Raw genomic sequence first — 21,278 nt, 5'->3', positions numbered from 1 at the left:
TCCCAATATGAATCGTACTATGTTTAAGAAACAGACATTAAATAAAGCCAAGAAAACAGAATTTGTTTTCTTCTTCCACTACTTCAGCTATAAAAAGATTGAAGTTTGTGTCACAAATATTGCTTATGGAGGACATTACCTTCCGCAGCTTCTTGAAATGTCATTAACACTTCATAATTTGTGTATCAGCTAAAGGTATTCAGCAATGAAATCTCCCATGACAATTATTCATTGATACGAAAGAAGGAGCTGCAATGTGTGGAGCAGTTGACACCCCAGAGGGAAAGGAGGCCATCCAGAGGGACCCTGACAGGCTGGAGAGGTAAGTTCATGAAGGCCAACCTCATGAAGGCCAAGTGCAAGGTCCTGCACCTGGGTTGGTGCAACCCCAGGTGCAAATCCAGGCTGGGGGGAGAAAGGCTGGAGCAGCCCTGAGGGGAAGGACTTGGGGGTGGGAGGACATGAGAAGCTGGACATGAGCCACCAGTGAGAGCTGGAGCCCAGAGGGGCAATTGTGTCCTGGGCTGCAGCAATAGAAGTGTGGCCAGCAGGGCCAGGGAGGGGATTCTGCCCCTCTGCTCTGCTCTGGTGAGACCCCACCTGGAGAACTGTGTCCAGTTCTGGTGCCCTCAGCACAGGAGAGACATGGAGCTGTTGGAGAGAGTCCAGAGGAGGCCACAAAGATGATCCTTGGGCTGGAGCAGCTCTGCTCTGGAGACAGGCTGGGAGAGTTGGGGTGTTAAGCCTGGAGAAGAGAAGGCTCCAGGGAGACCAGAGGTTCTTATTATATTTTTTAAAGGCAAACACCCTCACTTTTCAAAGAAGAAATTGTCTTTCAAAGATTTGAGGCAAACATTCAAAAGTGGTTATATTTGATATTTCCTTAACCGTTAGCAAGAAACTGTATCCAAGTTGTTGATCACTTCCAGAATATGAAGATGAATATTCAAAAGCAAACAAAATTTATTCTAAGAAATTGAAGCAATGAAAACTTGTGATGTTTAATTCTGCTGTGAGAAAGGACTCTTAGGAGCCAGCGGCTCTGCTGCTTCATTCACTGCCTACTTAGAAGAGGTATTGCCACTGCCTGGCTTTCTTAAAGCAGAGATGTTCATATTATAGAATGTTCAAGGCTGGAAGGGACCTTCAAGATCATCCAGTCCCAACCCCCTGCATGGGCAGGGACACCTCCCACCAGACCAGGCTGCTCCAAGCCCCATCCAACCTGCCCTTCAACACTGCCAGGGATGGGGCAGCCACAGCTTCCCCGGGCAACCTGGGCCAGGGTCTCACCACCCTCACACTCCAGAATTTCCTCCTCATGTCTCACCTCAATCCCCTCCTCCAGTTTTAATTTTAAAGGGATCTTTAAGGTCCCTTCCAACACAAACCATCCTATGATTCAAACGTACAGGATTACTTTTCCCCTAATGCTTAAATGCTTTGATCAACTACAACAGTGTCTTTTTGCTACCAAAGGAACTTCCCATGACTATCAACAAAACTTTAGTCAAGAAATCTTACTAAAAATCTCGTATTTGAGAACACTGGGCAGAAAAAACAATACATGCTTATTTGAGTTACAATCTCTTTTCTGTTTTCCTGAAGGTAAGTTAAAACCAAATTTATCTCTCAGAAGTGGATGCAAAATAGTAAATTTTATGTACCCTAAAAAAAGTATTAAAACAAACAACAGTTTTCTTACTAATTTATTCATAATTACATATGAATCATACCAATGTATTTCTAAGTACTGAAAATGTGTTTTCAATCTCTAAGCTGTGTGCCAACAGTGAGTACATATCTCAATAATTTCAGATACAGAGCTGCTTATTTAGAGATGCCCAAAGAAGAGTCTTATTCTGTAATAAGGCAGTCACCATGGCTAGAAATACTGGAGTTCTTTTGTTTTCTTCTCCCCAGTTACCCAGTTAAAAATTCTTCCTTTAAGCATTTGTTTCCATAAATCAGTTAAGAGCTCTTTAAACTTACCTATATTTTTCAGTAGTGCCTGATTTTGAGACACACCCCTGTGGCACTCTAAAATACTAAATCAGAATAAAAATGCTCAGCAATATAGATACTATCTTAGTCCCTATGTAGGCCAGTACCTCACCATCAAACAGTGCCTCAGAGGAAGGTACAGCCAAACAGATGTGATAAAACACTTCAGAAAAGCTCTTTATCCTGCTTCTAGAAAAAAAAATTGAAGTTTATTTTTCTTAATCTTTTTTTTTTTTTTTCCCCATCTCAGGAACTCAACTTCACTATCAAGCTTTATAACTTGGGTCTCTTAATCCAATCTGATCTCTGGTTCTTACTAAATCCATGCCCAGTGTCACCTAGCTGCTCTGTGAGCTGGTTTTAAAAGTAATCATCTCTAACAGCAGCTTGTATCAGGATAAAAAATGGAAGTAGATAAGTGAGCAGAGGCGAATAGAATAATTATAGATACATGATTTGAAAATTGTTCTAATATCACCTTCAGTTTTCTATATTAACACTGTAACTGGGAGCAAACACATTACTTCTTGTTCTGTCCCAGTCCATGATTTTTCCATCCTGCCTTGTCTGATCAATACAGGTCCTGACTCTCAGGAAAACTCAGATTAAGGGTCTCTGTTTAGTGCATGTTAAATATAATGTAAATATCCTAAGCGAATACTTATGGTTAAGATTTTCCACCAGAGAAAACAACAAAGGAAGAACAGCTCTTTCAAAGTATCTTGAATTGCTCCGAAAATGACTCATCTCACAACTAAGTTTACCAAGAAGCAGTTTTTACTCACCTCAAACAAAATGAAAAGTGCTGTTCTGAGGGACAGCAATTTGGACCTGCTACAAGTCAGTGGCTGCTAATGGCTGCCTCCACCTTGGCAACAAGACATTTCCTTCCAAAAAGGATTTCTTACATGATTCTTGGTGGCATGCACTCTTAACGTTCTTTAGAACAAGTTTTCAGTTTGGAAGAGAGGACCAGAAAACTGCTGCTGATCCTAGGAATCACTTCTTTAGCCAGCTCATGATTTGTCACCATTTTAACACTTAAAATATTTTTTTTGAAAAGTTCATGTACTACCTTTCTTAAAAATTAAAATGGTAGATTCTAGCTGACTTGTTTTGTCAGTTCCCGAAAATGTCGATTTACATCCACAGAGCAACTGGTGCAGTTGCAGCAGCAAGGACATACTCTCTGTAACCCTCACGGGTCAGCAAGGAGCCAAGTTGCTCAAGTTCACAACTGAGCCTGCCCCACAGGAGCTCAGCTGATGCTACAGGAGCAGAAACCATGGTACCAGCGAAGCAGTTCTCTCATCAAGCAGAGTTGTACATTCAGCTTGTTGCAACAGGAAGACTTAGGAAGACTTAGATGAGTAACTTGTTCATGTTTATGCAAACACGGGGCCTATTTTGTCAACAACACATTTATGCCTTTAGGAACACATCAACTTAACATAAGGAAATGCATCCACTATATAAGTACTACATCTGTGCTACTGTTTATTTATAAACAAATAATGCTTAATAAAACAATGCTCTGTAACGTGGTCTTCTGGCAGAGTTCTGTGCTGACAGACAAGATACTTAAATTCAATTCCAAGCTTTCAGGCTGTAGATTTTGACATGCTTCTGTGAGCAGTTTAATCATTCCAACAAGAGCTCACTGCATTATAGTGGGGAAAACCAGCCATTCTCCAGTTTTCAATAAGAACTACAGAGAGCGTTGCCATTACACGTATTTCGGGCTATGTTTATTTTACTTTTTGCTTTGTATATGTTGGTTTCTGATGGTGTAGGTTTGGTTGGTTGGTTTGTGGTTTGTTGTTTTTTTTTTAAAATGCCTTCCTATCAGTTCATAGAGTTGCAAGCAATGGATTTAAAGATTTATTTGATCGTTTTCTTTAGTCATTGCCACATTACAGTAGGCATTGCACTAAAACACATTATGTCATCCTTCTGAAGATTTATGTATCCCTGTCTTTGGAGTGTGGGAGGATCAAACCTGGTCACAATTACATCTTTGATGTCCCCTCTCCAGAGTTTCACAGGACAAGTGATGATTGAGATGCCCTAGGAAGCTCCAGCTTTAATGCTGCAACAGGTTTCTTCCGACTTATCTGTGACACACCCTGAAAAAGTTATTTGATAACACTGCATATCACTTGTGTTAAAAAGCCCATAACATCTGGCTGACAGGTGACAAAAATGCCAATTAGTGGTGGTTCCTTTTGCTGTGTTTGCACTTGAATGTCATAAAAATATGACAGGAAGTGAAAGCTACTTCAGCAAAAATCAAAGACACACTTTTTGATACCAGAGTCAAAGAAGCATTTTCAAGCAACAAAACTTGCTCTGAGCACTTTGATCCCCACTCCCTTGGTGAGGCAAAGCTAGATAAAAAATGTAAAAGATATATTACCTTACAAAGAACCAACTCTTAAAGATATCCTTCCACATTTCTTAATAATTTATTCACATATTTATTTAAAACTGCATAAGGTCATAAATCCCACAGGTAGCTGGGAGGTACCTTATTCTGTTAGGCAAATGTCATTTACTTTTTCATCTCTCTCACATCTCCATGTTTATGATGACTTTTACAAGCATCTTACCACAATCCTAGTCTCAAAACACTGCAGCCTGAAAGTGAGAAAACCTATCAACATAACCCCATAATTCCATTTAACCCCCCCTTAATCCAATAAATCAGCACATTGCCAGGTGTTAACTGTGTTGTTTAACTAGCAAAACCCAACCATGCCTTTCCTTGTCCATTCCTAAACTCACTTCTGATGCACCAACTACTGAAAGATTCCAACCCAGCTCCTCTCAGGGTTCAACTCTGTTCTAAAATGCATGGATTAGTAATGTCCAATCTACCACAGGATGCAGGTCTAAAGTAAGGTTATATCCATATTATCTAAGGTTATATCCATGTTATCTTCAATCAACAAGGTAATTCATCACCACAGTCAGCAGGCCAAGGAAAGCCACCATCCAAAACACAAAGTACACCAAAAAAAGGATAGTTTATAAAAGCTGATCAAAAAGTTAACATGAATGTAAAAAAGAAGTGTAAATACATAATGCACGTGATCTGATCAATCTAATGCTCTGTAGCTGTAAAAGTTTGTTGTTTCTTTTTAAAGAAATTACTGCTCATTTTAAGCATGATTTATTATCTGAATAAATGCAGAACTTTGTCATGATCATGAAAACGTGGCACCTGGTTGCATCTGCCCTTCAGTACTTGATTTTGAGCCCCAGTCAATACCAGCTTTGTAACCAGAATTAATGTCTCTTAATTTCACAAAGCAGAAAATGTGAATGCTTTCTTCTGAATTATTACGTATGATCAAACCCCAACATTTTAGATAGCTTTATAACAGCAGGACAGCAGAATGTATTTTACAGGAGGCTTCCTAACTGACATTTCAAGAAACCTAGAATCCTTGTACCTCAGATACTAAAAAAACCCAAACTAAGATACCCCTCCAAACCCTCATATTGCATAACTTTAGTAAACATATGAGAAGTGTGAGCACTAGTTTAAAAGAAATCCCCCAAAACACTGACTCTGAGCCTCGACTCCTGTTAACATCATTACAGTTATATTCTACAACAGTAGCGAGAGGAGGAAAATTACCACGAATTAACAGCAACAATTCCTATATTTAATGTTATTTAAAAATCAAAGTGTTACCTAAGGCAATTACCTTGCAGCCTTTTAATATCTACAGGGAAAAGCCTAAGGGAAAATAATTGACTTTGCTAATTTTACCCTTGGCAATTATAAAATAGCTCTGCGTTTCATTATGACTACAGAATTTCACATCTAATTGTCAGCCCCGAGAGAAGCGCAGAGATAAATGCATCATACACAAGCTTCAACAAGAGTTTAACAGCACAATAAAATTATCTTGGTGGTTTCAGTTAAATTTTCTAACCCCCTTTAGCTTAAATTCTGGTCTATACAACAGCTATGCACATCTATGGAGGTTACAGCCCACCGTGGTCGGTACCACATACGATATAACACTGCTCGTTCCATAAGACAATTGGCTGAGCTACCAGACAAATGCCAGCGAAAAAAACCACCCAAAAACCCCAGCACTGCCATTTTTACTTCTTTCCATCCAAGAAAACAAAACATTATGAAGGAAAAAAGTCACAGTTATTTCACACTGCTGAAAAACAGATGCCAGATTTGAAAATTCCTCATTTACAAAAGAATAAATACAGTATGTTTAAATCATTGCACCTGTCAAGAGATTTCTATAGCTCGTGCTTCAATTTTTCTAACTTTGCTAGATGGGTAAGACATATGAAAAAGAATAATTTACTAAGTCAATCAGTTTCCATAATGGCATCCCACTTATCGTGTGTAGAAGCTCTGAAAGTATTTAGTTGTCAGAAAAATGGGGGAAAAAAAGTGCTAAAATGTTTTGGCAGAATTTTCCGACGTGCAGTATAATCATTGCTTTAAAAAAAAAATAAAATAAGAAAATGTTTCTTTGCACTTGTGCCTCATTTCACTGTAGGCTTGTTTCCTGGTAAGTCTTCAGTCATTATACATTGCTGCTGCAATACTTCATCATGTACTAAATGCAAAGTAATAGGTGCTACATTTTAGAAAAGGTTCCTCTTAGGTTGAAACAAAAAACGGACGCAGGGTTAAATATTTTGGTTTGTCTTGAGAATCTTACTAAGTGCTAAAAAAAAAATATGAATGCCTCCAAATCAACTACAGTCAGTAAAATCGATTGCATCCCTTTTGGTTATGGCATGACTAAAATTCTGCACTATTTAAAACTTTTTTTAAAATACTTACTACCAGTTATCACCATAATGGCTAAACGGGTCTAGCAGACTGACATCTCGTCTTCTGTCTCTCCTCCTGAATCTCAGCTCTATGTTACAAAATGACACCACTCTTGAGAGCAACTGTCACACTCATGATCAAAGCAGTAGAAAAATACTCAGCTACCATCCCGAGGAGCTTTAGCACGAGAATCTAAAAACAATAAGACTCCTTAAGCTCAGGATTGGAACTGTGTTGATTACTGACAGCTGCACGTGTGACAAACATTTATGTCACACTTCCATATGGCAGCAATCTTCAGATGTATTAAGAGTACCCCTGGAAAAAGGAATTCTTTTCTGTTTCCTCTGGACACACGTAGCTAGGTGTTACACTGCAGTTGCACAGGGATGCCCAGGAAATCTCTCCCCACCACAGGAGGTTTTAACAACAAGCCAGGCAAACACATGTGAAGAATTATTTGGTGTAGCTGATCCTACCTGAGGAAAAGAAGAACCTGCTACAGACACAATCTCTTAAGGTTTCCATCGGTCCCATTTGCTACCAACATACACACCTACAATTCATTTCTCATAAAAAACATTTCCCTGTAAAGTTTCAAACAGTTTGGCTGAGCAGCTGGACTGCAGCTGCCCTTTAGAAGCCACTACATCTATGTTAATAGGGCAATCCAATACTCAGGGGCACCCAAATGCCTAACAAGGTAATTTTATTAAGAGTAAAAAGTCACCTGAGTGCTGTGCAGACAAAGAAATGAAGCCTTTTCCCCCAAGAATTCCCTAAGACAGACAAACCTTTCACAAAGCACAAGGTGAAACAAAACAACAAACCTAGCATGTCTTCAGCTGGCAGTCTGCCAGAGGTGGTGTAGTCTGACATGGCATGAAGTTAAATTCACCAGATTAACCACTCACCCGTTACTGCAGTGCTCCAGAATGTTTACTAAAGGCCTCACCACAGCAATTCTACAGGACAATGGTAAATATGTTCACAGCAGCAGCCTGTCAATCCATCTACAGCTGTAATGTAACTATGCTGCTTTTTAAAGGATGCTCCAGTTATACAGACACCGTAACTGCTCATTTATTACAGGGTCTCTCTTTCAGAAGATTCACTAGTAGCTCTAGCAGTAGAAGAATTTTTTTATTTCTTTTTACCTTGGTATTCTGCAACTGTGCAAGGCTTGTGCAAGCGTTTGCTAGAAGAAAATCTCCACTCAAAACAGCCATTTTATTTCCAAACTGCATATCCTTCAGTGGGCCATCACAGGACTTGAGCTCCCCGATGTTCACGATGCCACGATGCACCAGAAAGGCAGTGTGGATCAGTTCTGTAATCTCAGCCAGGCTTCTTTGACTGAAAGCAAAGGAAATGTACAATTAATTTTGATGCTGTAAATAAAATATAGATTCTTTGGGGGAAACAAAACACAAATGCTAAACAGATATTTTATGAATTATCATGTAGCTCTTTTATGTACTTCTGGAAGCCACAACCAGGAGATGTTAAGCACAGAGAACTATCACTTAAGCATTTCCAGGTAAACCCTGGGTACCAACAGGTTCCATTTAGAGGAATGCTGCCCTTTGTTTGAATTCTGTCACAAAATAAAGCTAAGTAATCAATATAGTCCTCATGGTGCTTTCTTTTTTTTTTTTTTTTTGTTTTGTCTTCTAGAAGCTTGAGGGACACTGACATGAAGAAAATGCCAAGCAGAAAGTACTGATGGGAAGGAACAAAGGATGGTATCAGCAGGGGAGTAGCAAGCAAGCTGATCTGAACACTGTTAAGAATGCTGCAGTCAATGACTGCTCAAATTAGAGGTAAATTAATAACAGGATACCTTGCAGTTCAATAATACCAAGAGGGGAAGGCACTCGGGGGGAGAGAAGAAAAAGCTGAATATTTTAAAAATGTGTACTAATGAGGTTTCACTGGTTGTTTTGGTCAGAAGCAGCAAAGGTGATTGTCCAGCAAAGGGGCAGAGCCAATTTTATTTGGACGGGTTTACTAATCACTTCTTATTCCAACACACACTGTGCTACGTTCTGAATTTAGGGATTTCAAATCCCTGTGGAGAGGCTTGCCACAGAGGTTATCCCATAGAGGCTTACCCTCTATTTATTTTCATTTTTTGGAAAAGGCCTGAAAACAGTAATTAGCACAGCCTTCTCCTCCCCTCCTCTCTCAGTTCAACCCTGTAGCCCCTGATAGTTAGAGCCCAGAGATGTCACCTTAGCTCACCATTACAACAGGGCGATGAACAGACGTAACAGCTGAGCAGGGACAAGGAGGGGGATCAGAGCAATGCAACCTCTGAATGCTGCAAACCTAGACACATACAGGCCCCCCTGTGATGAAATCTTCAGCACATCCACATCTTTTCTGACTCAAGCACTTCCCCTTATGTCATGGAGACTTCACACAAAAACACAATGCATGCTCTCAACAAGCCATATGACCCTAACGTTCAAATTAAATCACAACCTGGCACAAAGGCATGTTACACTCCCTGTGCTTTTTCAAAGGCACTAAGCACTGATTCACTGAGTAACCAAACTGCTCTGTACCTTCACATATGCATAGACGTGCTGATACATGCTCAGGATCGATCCTGCCTCGGTACCAACACAGCACTGAAGAAATTATTTCCTCTGGAGAGTGCAGATGTGCTGCACCCACCCCGAATGATATTAATCTAAAGTAACTTTCTCCCCCAAACACATCTGACCTGTGAAGAGCCCCAGCAGCAACTGTTTCAGGTCAATCAGCTGTGCCAATTTGCAAGAGAGAAGAGAAGAGAAGAGCCACATCAGAAGAGCCACACAGCCTGGGCAGGCAGGCAAAAGGCAGATGAGCTTGAGGGGAGGGGATAAACAGAGGTTCCCAATGTGTTTTGGCACACACAAAAAACCTAAGCTGTTTTAAAAGCAGCCTTTATAATTCACAATTTTTGCTCCGTGCAGAGAAAAGTCCTCTGTAAACAGAGCAGCTAGCCATTCTCCAGGTGGACAACAAAACGGAAGGTTGATGGTGGCTTTCAAAGAGGTGAGGGAGGAACGCACGCAGCTACAGCTGTGGTACTGTAATGGTGCTTGGCTTAGCTCTAACAAAGGGTTAATAAAATTTCAAGCTGGGAGAAAAAGACTAACAAGACATCCTGATGCTCCTGCTGTCACTGTCAGGGCAGCCCTTGGAGGAAATGTCCGTATCAATTCAGTTTATCAGATGGACAGCTGATCAACATGAAACAGACTTGCTCTGGGCAGACTGAGCCGCGCTACCTGTTATGAATAGCAATGAGAGCCCCTGCTCCCTGCTGCCAGCTCTGCCACCCCCTGCTGCAGATCCCAGGGCAGATGGGGATCCCTAGTGACCAGTACACAAAGCTGCAGCCAACTCTGGCCACGGCTCATTTCCCCCAACTGGAAGCAGGCATTAATATCCCGAGGAGATCAGGCCCGCCTCTGTGACCCCCAACTACCGAAGCAAAAGTCCTATTTCTTCATTTAATAAGCTTTTAATGAAGGGAATCAAAATCCCCTCTTTGACTTGATCGTCGCTCTTCCTGAAAAGGTTACACAAACACATCAGTGTCATGCTTTCCAAATGCTTGGGATCTGGATCTTTTCATTTCTTTTTCTATCATGCTTTTGTTCTCCAAACGTTATTCATATTAGACGTGCTAACGAGACAACCATGTTAGGCAAATAATCTGCGTTTAATTTGGATCTTACACACTGCTCTTCCACCCTCTCTCTCGAGCAAACTAGAAATGTAAAAACCAAAGCTATGGCAGAAACCCGAGGCAAGAGGTTTCATAATGTTTTTTGTGATACCCCCCCTTAATACCCAGGCACAACCAAGAAGTCCCCAGTGCTGCTGTGGACACAGGATGGTTCTTGACATGACTTCATAAAGCATTCAAAAAACCCCCAACAAATCACTGTTATGAAGTTGCTACTGAACAGCTAAAGCAACAGTATATGCAGCTTTCTTGATCTGAAGCACAATTCTGTGATCAAATAATTGTGTATTTGAAAGCATCTAATCCCAAAATACAATAAATTAATGTTTATGCAATGCAGGACTTACAACAACATCTGACAGGGAACAAAAGCAGAAACAACAGGGCAACAGGATTACAAACTCCCACTGCTTCCATCCTGTTCTTGCTCCAGAGCCCACGTTCACACAACAAAGAAGTGGTTGCCACAAGAATTACTCAGATAGCAAGGTAGCACTGAGAAAATAGTGTTTTAAAAATACACAAAGTATCTAAAGGGAAGCAGGCTAAGAACTAGGAATACTTTTTCACCAAATGCCAACATATTTCCATCTGTCTTTCATGGCCTTCAGCACTGAAGCAAGAACGCCCTGCCCCAGGGAACCAATTGCCCCAGAGACTCCACACACAGAGACCACATTTCAAGAGATGACACTGTTTTGAGCTCCACACATCCCTTAATCTCCTTTTCTTTCTCCCCTTCCAAAAATCAACCCACATACAGTAATGTCATTGCAAAGAGAGTGGCAGAGGGACTTGGACCATACCAAGGGGATCTGACTAGAACGTTTTGATGGGTCACAAGTTCTGCTATTAGGGACATTATTTAAGCAGAGTTAATTGTGAAACACAGTTCCCTGCCCTCCACCCTCTTAGCTGAGAGAATCCCAGATGCGTTGAGGCTGGGAGGGACCTCTAGAAGTCATCTGGTCCAACACCTCTGCTCAAGCAGGGACACCTAGAGATGGCTGCACAAGACTGTGTCCAGAAGGCTTTTGAGTATCTCCAAGAATGGAGACTCCACAACCTTTTTGGGCAGCCAGTAAACAGGACAACATGACACACTGGCTTATTACCCTTTTGAGCCAAATACTATCTACCCCTTAAGTAAATATTTTCCCACCCCCTTCCAGTCTTCGGTAAGATCCTCAGACTTGTTCTTGGCTCTTATTTTGCTGTACTCTTTACTTCATGAAAAATCTGAACTCACAGGCTTTTCTTGCCTGTGGTTTGTTAAAAGGGAGTAGCACGTAAGTTGTCTCTTTCTTTTCTACCCGCGCAACTAAGTAAATTCTCTGTAAAATGCTTCTATAAAGCATCCCTTAGGTTATGAGCTCCTCAAGCTGTAAATGTCATCCAGGAAAGTATAAAGAAAACACTAACTTGACAAGTAATTAAAAAACTCTTCAGCAAGGTCAACTGTAGCTATATTGGCTTTCAGCCTGTGAAACACCAGCCTGAAGGAAAATAAAAGAAAAATGAAAAATTAAGTTATATAGAGATCCTGCAGCAAGAAAAAACAGTGCAATTTCTATTCCTTTTTGCTCCCCTCCCTCAGTGAAGCAACACAGATCACTGACATTCATCTGTTTTGGGGAACTTTGATAAACTGCTGAGCATACTTCAGGAAGTCTTTTATATGTGCCCTTACAAACTGATGCAGTAATTGCAACATCACAGAATCATGGAATGGTTTGGGTGGGAAGGGACCTTCAAGACCATCCAGTTCCAACCCCCTGCATGGGCAGGGACACCTCCCACCAGACCAGGCTGCTCCAAGCCCCATCCAACCTGCCCTTCAACACTGCCAGGGATGGGGCAGCCACAGCTTCCCTGGGCAACCTGGGCCAGGGTCTCACCACCCTCACACTCCAGAATTTCCTCCTCATGTCTCACCTCAATCTCCCCTCCTCCAGTTTTCATCCATTCACCCTTGCCCCAAGCCCCTCCCCAGCTTTCCTGGAGCCCCTTCAGGCACTGGAAGGTGCTCTAAGGTCTCTCTGGAGCCTTCTCTTCTCCAGGCTGAACAGCCCCAACTCTCCCAGCCTGTCTCCATAGGAGAGATGCTCCAGCCCTCCATAGCCCTCCTTTGGGCTCACTCCAACATCTCCAAGTTCTCCCTATGTTGGAGGCTACAGAACTGGACACAGTCGTCCAGGTAGGGTCTCATGAGAGCAGCATAGAGGGGAGAATTGCCCCCCTTGATGCACTGGTCACACTTTTTTTAATAAACATTCTGTTGCTGTGACACCTAAGGAACCAAACGTACAAACCCCACACTCCTACAGGCACCACATCTATAGAGAAAAGCAAAGAGCTAATGAAAAAAGTCTGAAAATATTCTTCTATCTAAAATTAAAAAAATGCATTTCACAATTTTGTTTTGGATTAATATTTCCTATTTGTGTGCCTGGGACTTTGCCTCATCCCAGTGTCACTGTTACTAATGGTCTTACTATGGAGATGAACATCCCATGCAGAATTCAACACAAATTTTATAGTCCACACAGAACTATATAAAATGGTAAGGAGGATTAGCAAATTACTGAGACAAAATAAGTTTTGATAATAAATTTCCTAGCCAGCTTTTTAAAATGGATTTTGTAGTGTCCCATCTTGAATTCCCTCTTTATTATTTGTGTTATCTTTAAAGACTTGCAGCAATGAAACCTTGACCAGCATGATCTCTTGAAGAGTTCTTATAAGTGTCTTCAGTCCCTAATTTGAAGACCTACTCTCAAAAGAAACAGTAACATTTTGTAAAATCTATGATAAATTAGAAACACTAAATAGTGCCATTGTGTTGCTGTGAATAAAAGAGGACTTCAGCTTAAATACTCCTCTGCAGTATTTGCAATGGAAACTCAAGCTCTCAGTAACAACACAAAAATTTGAGTCAGTTTACCTTTCATCATTAACTGTCAGAAATATCTTGGCCCTCTCAAAGGCTGATAGGCTATGCAAAGAACCATTTCATAATTTAAAATATTAATAGTAGACATAATATTTCACAGAAATGGGCCAAGGACTTAAATTAGCCACTAAAATTAATATTCTAAACATTTTCAACAATGGAAGTAGCTGCAAAGAACAAAGACAATGGAACTGAGAGATCAGAAATTCTGTAAGAACTCTTATTGAACCTTTGAATTAAAATTACTAATAGTATACACCCAAGATTTGAACGTTTTCTCTGTGATTGTCAACCCCATAGTTTCCCTTCAATACACAAAGGACTGATTTATAATTAATTGTAAAGCTGTAGAATCAGGATGGTTAAAAAATAAATACATTTAAAAATACCAGCATCCACTCCATTTTACTGACAACTATAATAGTTTATATATACACGCAACAATCTGAAAAATGAAATAGCTCGTTAGGGGAAAATTCCATGTGAAAAAGTATTAACTAAAGAATTAAAGTAATAATCTTAAGCACTGACAATGTATTTGGGCAGAACTTGATATAATCTGATTTTACTTTTTTTTTGGTGTGTGACTGATGAAATAAATTATTTTGTAAAGACAAGAAGGTGCATAGACTAAATTCAAGTTCATCCTGTATGCTCTGGTCTTTGTGTCTCACCAAGACAATCCACTCAGTGACACAGCTAGAAAGGGCTGGGTTTTCTACAGTTCTTTTTTTCCATTCACTTCTCAGAGTCAACGCCACGGTTAATAAAACCATGATTAAAGAACAATGTATAGTGAGTAACAGGTATCATCATGGGGTTGGAAAGGCTCATTCTCATCTTAGAATCACAGAATCATGAAGGTTGGAAGGGACCTTAAAGATCATCCAGTTCCAATCCCCCTGCCATGAGCAGGGAACCACTAGACCAGGTTGCACAAAACCTCGTCCAACCTGGCCTTAAAAACCTCCAGGGATGGGGCATCAACAACCTCCCTGGGCAACCCATCCCAATTCCTCACCATCCTTAAGAGTGAAGAATTTCTTCCTAATACCTAACCTAAATCTCCCCTCTCTCAGTTTAAAACCATTACCCCTTGTCCTATCACTGTCTTCTCTGATGAATCTTCTCTGATATATCTTCTGTATACAGTTTTTTTTAACAAGAATTTAAAGGTGGGCACTATGGTTTCACTAATAGGATAAAGAAACAATCTTAAGCACAGGACCAAATAATCATTGCATGATCATGACTCATGTATCTGTTATCCAGCAGAAAATATTTATCCACTGTTGCTCTTTAACAAGGCCAGAGAATAAGACTTCTGCAGTTCCTTGTCTTGCACTTGATCGATAAATGAAGTTGAAAGATATCTGTTCAATGAAGCTGATTGATTATGCTGTTTAACTGCATTCCTGTCAATCAACTCATCGTTAAACTGGCCACATACCTTACCTCTTTCATCTACTTCCCTTCTAAGTATCACAACATTTTTGAAGTAAAACTTCTTCCCGTACTCCTTCAGGTACTTTTCCTTCTTTATTCCTGAAAAGACCTGACATTTTTTTCCTGTATCTTCCCCACCATCGAATATCGTCTCATTTCTTTTCCCCCTAATTTGTCTTACTAAGATCTTCCCTCAGCCCATTTATAGGATTTGAAAATGTTTTCAGATTGTTAGTGGGCAGATGTTCACCTGAATTCAGCAGGCTACTTTCCCCCAGTGCTGTGGGTGCTCAGCAGGGGGAGAAGGGCACTTGAAGTCAGGCTCCTGTGCCTTCTCTCCAAGCAGGAATTATGAAGAAGAGTTTTGGCATTCATTTAGGTCTACCACAACCAATTAATTCCCTCCTTGTGCTCCAGATAGCAACATGAAACTTATCCAATTTGTGTCAGTTTCCAACTAGGGCCACTGATGTGCAAAGATGGTCACCACTCTGTCACTACTGGGTAGCAAGGAGACCTCAAGCCTTGGAGCCAGTTCCCTGCATTGAACTACAAGCAATCCACATTTCCATCACCATCATCATCATCATCTCCTGGCCAAATGAAACCTTGACTGGTAAACTTCAGACTCTGGCTTACTCCTCAAAACTTCAGAATCTGCAGGCTCTGTCTGGCTTACTCCTTCAGAGTGATCACAACCCATAGCACAGCACATCTTCCTTGTCCTTGATGGCACCATCACAGTAATTCCCCTTTCAAAATCCACAGACTGAAAAGAAAAATATTCCCAGCCTGGAAGCAAAAGCATTAAATCCAGGAAGAAGATGAGAGAATCTAGACAAGGACCTGGTAAGAACCACTACACCAAGTTCAGCTTGGGGGAAAAAAATAAAAGTGTTACTCAGAGAAGCCAGCAGAATAATACCACCAGAATCAATCATGTCTAGAAAAAAAGAGATTTCTTGGATTACTTGAACACTGATGTTAAAAAAAAAATAAGGTAATAAAAATTTGAGCTACTAATTTATAAGCATATTGTTAAATGTATCAATTTGGCATTATTAAATCATGCACCATAATTCCCATTTTAAAATCACTGGTTATCCCTCATGGGAAAATTCAGATTTCCAAAATGAAGTAAAGCTGTCAAAGGCAGGACTATCTTTTTATAAGGATTTTATCAACTTAAGTTTCTAATAAATAGAAGACAAATTGAAATTCTAGTCGGTGCTTGTTATAGTTTCTATTAACAGCTATGTAAACCATGCCAAGTACTACATCAAGTCACAGCAAGAGCCAAGACATTTACTTCTTGGAAAAGCTACTTCTTCTACTTTGTAATTGATGCTGATATTCCAAGAGAACACTAAATATTCTGAATAATGCATATCAGCAATGAAATGTATTGTCACTACCTTGAATTTCAAAAAGGAAATTTCCTACCTCAACAAATGTTGCATTCAACTTGAGCTCACTAGTAAAAATTTAATTTGCTACAAAGAGCTCATATCAGAACTAAAAATTTAGGTACAGTGCACATGATCTCAATACATTTGTAATATGAAAACAATATAAACAAAACCACAGAAGTATAAACACATTCTTTATAAACATGACATGAAATATTGAGAAGAATATAATATTATATATAAGCAGTATTTTCAATTATAAAACAAGCTGAATCAGAACTTTTGGGAAACTATTCAAGAATATTTTGACCAAAAAGCTACCGTTACCAAATTAAAAAGACTGAGCTGATTAAAACAAAACACCTAAAAATTGTGGCTTAGACAAAGCCAAACCAGTTATACCTCCTTCCCTCCCTAGCTCAAACAAACTAGAACATTCCTAGCAACAAATGCAAATCAGAGAAACCAGGGAAGGAAGAAAATGGACAAAGGCACAAATGAGAAAATACAGGGATGTACAGGAAGCTGGGCAAAGGCAAATAAAAATGGATATCCTAAAAAACCCTCCAGGCCACACAGAATTTTAAGACCTACGTTGGCCCATTAGGTAAGGGGGTGCAGAAACAACACCACAGAGGTCTGAGACTTTAGAAAGCCTGTTATATTTTTAAGCAGTATATTTACACAACCAGATGTAAGTATCTTGTAGCTCAGTAGTGAATAGTAAAAGTCATGAGCAGCATCAGTGGTTAAGAATTTATAGTCAGTAGGTCCAGAGAACTTGCACTCAGGAGGGACAAGAGAGGTGATGAACAGCAAAGAGTGAATCAGCCTCAATAACAAGAGTCACCTGAGCTGGTTCAATACTCCACTATGCATTGCAAAAAAAAAAAAAAAAAAGATCAGCCAAAATATCTCAGCTAGAATTACAGAAACTAGACCATCTACGTACTGGGATAGGGACTCTTTTGAGAAGAAAACACTGAAGGTTTGGAAAAGGGGGGAAGGAGGGTGAAGGAACAGATCATCCCAAATCATCAGTTAAAATACAGGATACCACTGCAGTCAAAAAGGCCATTGGGATCCATGGATGATCTACAAGAATGCCAGTAAAGTAGTGTTTCTGTCAGCCCTGGGTTTCCAATGCCAGTAAAAACCATGACTGGTAAACTTCATTCAGGAAGAATTTGGGAGAGCAGGAAAAAATTTAGAGAGGAGTCACACTAGCAGTCCAAGTAAAAGAAAACTTACCAACTGAGAAACTCTACCTGCCTAACGGACAGAGAAGGCTGACAGTGAACCTGTAGATTGACTCAGTCACAGCCATTTAAAGAGTATCTACACCACAGAAAAATCTCACAAGAAGAAAATACTCCAGTTATCAAACAAAATTAAAGTAAGATCCAGTAACTTGAACCTAAGCAAATCCAGGGAGGAGGAAGGTGAAGACACTTGCCAAAAACTATTAAGAGTAACACCAGATTCTTCAACAGTGGCACAATTAAAGACAATACTTGATGAAATCCTAATTAAGCATTAGATCTGATTAAAGTTGGGGCAATCCTATGGCCTGCTTTGTATTGCAAGCCAATCTGACTAGCTAGATGCTGTCTCTTAATGTAGTCATGAACCATAAAAGCCAAAGGAAGGAAACTTCTAAGAAACAAGACGACTTAGATTTCCCAGCAGTTAATGTTAGCCCATGTGTCTGAAAACTTACTATTGGCCAGCAGACCATTTTGTTGAGGTATAGATGCTTTCAACATTGGGATTTCTGAATTCATGTATTTCAGCCACCTTATTCAGGAGACACATCAAACCCAGAGCCACTTTGCCCATGACCGTTACTTCCCACTCCCAGCAAAGGAGCACCCAAAGCCACCAGCAGGCTGGGAACCACAGGAACACTGGGTTTAATTATTTCTTACTGCAAATGGGAGAATAAATATTTCAAAATTCATTTTAAGCAAGAGGAAACAACCTACAGTCAAGATTCACGTTTGTCTTTACACATTTAGGAACCCACACTGATAATTCTATATATTTGGTGCTGTATTGGGAATACACAGAATCATGGAATGGGTTGGGTTGGAAGGGACCTAGAAGATCATCCAGTTCCAACCCCCCTGCAAGGGCAGGGACACCTCCCACCAGCCCAGGTTGCTCCAAGCCCCATCCAACCTGGCCTTGAACACCTCCAGGGAGGGGGCAGATACATCCAAGGATTCCCAGAAAGAACAGGAGTTAAAGAAAAACAGAGACTATCTACAAAACTATTTTATGTATATAAGGGTGCATATTTTACCTAAGCAGACATACATTCTTTAATGACACTTTTCCATATAACCATTAGGGGGTTCTAGCCACACAAGTCACATTTATTAAAGGCAGCATGTCAAATAAGAGTTGACAATTACAGGCTATATCAATACACATTATGCCAGATGGTAATGAGCCATACACAAAGGGCCAGCCATCCAAAATAATCACACCATTTTCCACAGAAATGTTGAAGAGGTTATGGTTTATTACACAGTGCTCATTAGATATACAGTGGCAGCATTAGCAATTTTTCCTTCATTTGTGTCTCATTTAAGACTCTGCCCCCACAAGCCCATTCAAATTAGTACACAAGGTTAAAATCATTATGGTCAGAGGGGAAAAAAAAAAATGAAGTTGTGTTTTTATTTTACAGTAATGGTGGATCAAAGGTCCCTGAAATCTATTATTCTCTCAACTATTATCTAACATGGGACATAAAAAGAATGAAATTCACTGTCATTTGCCAGGAAGAAATATAGCCTACTTTAAATGAGCAAACTCTATATTATTTAGTTAATAACACTAAGTGAAAACAACAGTTAGGTTGTGACACAAAGTGACAGAAGTCATAAAACTAAAAGTTGAAACTGAACTTCCAGCCTTGGCTTCAAACTTACTCATCTGCTTTTCAATTTGCTGCTTAATAGCACAGAAATATTCAAGTGTCCAGAAGAGAACTCATCCCTCACAGCAGGCTGGAAAACAGTTGTCTCAAAAAACGAGATTGTCATCTCTGAGAAAACACCCATAAGATATGATCTAAAGAACCTTTCTATCCTGCTCCATATAGAATTACAGAATGGCTTGGGTTGGAAGGGACCTCAAAGATCATCCAGTTCCAACCCCCCTGCATGGGCAGGGACACCTCCCACCAGACCAGGTTGCTCCAAGCCCCATCCAGCCTCACTCTTAACATATTTGTAAACACTGATGAGGTCACCCCTCAGTCTCCTGCAAGCTTAAGAGACCCAGCTCTCTCAGCCTTTCCTCATCAGGGAGATGTTCCACTCCCTTCAGCATCTTTGTGGCTCTCTGCTGGACTCTTTCCAGCAGTTCCCTGTCCTTCCTGAACTGAGGGGCCCAGAACTGGACACAATATTCCAGATGCGGCCTCACCAAGGCAGAATAGAGGGGGAGGAGAACCTCCCTTGACCTACTAACCACACCCTTTCTAATGCACCCCAGGATGCCATTGGCCTTCTTGGCCACAAGGGCACATTGCTGGCTCATGGTCATCCTCCTGTCTACCAGGACCTCCAGATCCCTTTCACCTACACTGCTCTCCAGCAGGTCAGCCCCCAAGCCGTACTGGTCCATGGGGTTGTTCTTCCCCAGATGCAAGACTCTACACTTGCCCGTGTTGAATTTCATCAAGTTTCTCCCTGCCCAAGTCTCCAGCCTTTCTATGTCTGGCTGAAGGCAGCACAGCCTTCTGGTGTGTCAGCCACTCCTCCCAGTTTAGTGTCATCAGCAAACTTGCTGAGGGCACACTCTGTTCCCTCATCCAGGTCATTGATGAAAATATTGAATAGTACCAGTCCCAGTATTGACCCCTGAGGGACTCCACTAGTCACAGACCTCCAACTAGATTCTGTCCCATTGACCACAAGTCTCTGACTTCTTCCTTTCAACCAGTTCATGATCCCCCTCACTACCTGAGCACGAAGAACACACTTCCTCAGTTTATCTATGAGGATGCTGCCGGAGACAGTGTCAAATGCTCTACTGAAATCAAAATAAACCACATCAACTGCTCTACCATCATCTATCCACCTAGTTACTTCCTCATAGAAGGCTATAAGGTTGGTCAAACATGACTTCCCCTTTGTAAAACCATGCTGACTGCAAACTACTTAGTCCAACAAGGTGGCATTTTTGCAGGCAGACACCAGCAAATACAAACAAATATGAAACCAGAGCAACGTGAAACAAACACAAGCCCCTGATTTATTATAAAAGGAGCAATGAATAGGGCTTCCTACATGGGTGTGTAGTCAGAAGACAAGGGGCAATGGTTTGAAGCTTGAAGAGGGGAGATTCAATGAAGTAGTGGAAATCCTGTTTTTCAGCTACACTGGCATCAATATGACCTTCAAAAATTTGCATGAATTTCTGGAAATGACTTTATAGTATAAGCTACAAATTTTTCAACTGATATCTCAAGCTGTGATGACCAAGCTTAAACTGGAAGAAGGGAGACTTAGGTTGGACACGAGGAAAAAATTCTTGAGTGTGAGGGTGGTGAGAGCCTGGCCCAGGTTGCCCAGGGAAGCTGTGGCTGCCCCATTCCTGGCAGTGTTGAAGGGCAGGTTGGATGGGGCTCTGAGCAACTTGGGCTGGTGGGAGGTGTCCCTGCCCATGCAGGGGGGTTGGAACCTGATGATCTTGAAGGTCCCTTCCAACCCAAATCATTCTGTGATTCTATGGACTAGAAGAAGAGCAAGCCAAAAGAAGACCTGAAAATGGAGTTAGCATAAAAGTTGTCTTTTTTTCTTAATGAAGCAAGCAAGGTGCAGGTATTGTAAACAGGAGTTAAAAACCAGGCAAGATAGGAGGTGACCACAACTTTGGGAACAG

At 40.7% G+C, this 21,278-nt stretch overlaps 1 protein-coding gene across 1 annotated transcript in view; it reads right to left on the bottom strand.

Annotated features, from left to right (window-relative positions):
• PDSS2 (decaprenyl diphosphate synthase subunit 2) overlaps positions 1 to 21,278 on the bottom strand; it is a 111,836-nt gene that overhangs the window by 31,945 nt on the left and 58,613 nt on the right. The window contains exon 3 of the mRNA XM_051613157.1: positions 7,981 to 8,179. Coding sequence (XP_051469117.1) covers positions 7,981 to 8,179 — 199 coding nt within the window. The remainder of the gene's footprint in view (positions 1 to 7,980; positions 8,180 to 21,278) is intronic.

The sequence above is a fragment of the Apus apus genome, chromosome 3, assembly GCF_020740795.1.
Source record: "Apus apus isolate bApuApu2 chromosome 3, bApuApu2.pri.cur, whole genome shotgun sequence".
NCBI classification, from domain to species: Eukaryota; Metazoa; Chordata; class Aves; order Apodiformes; family Apodidae; genus Apus; species Apus apus.
This window is presented reverse-complemented; position numbering and strand designations above follow the sequence as displayed.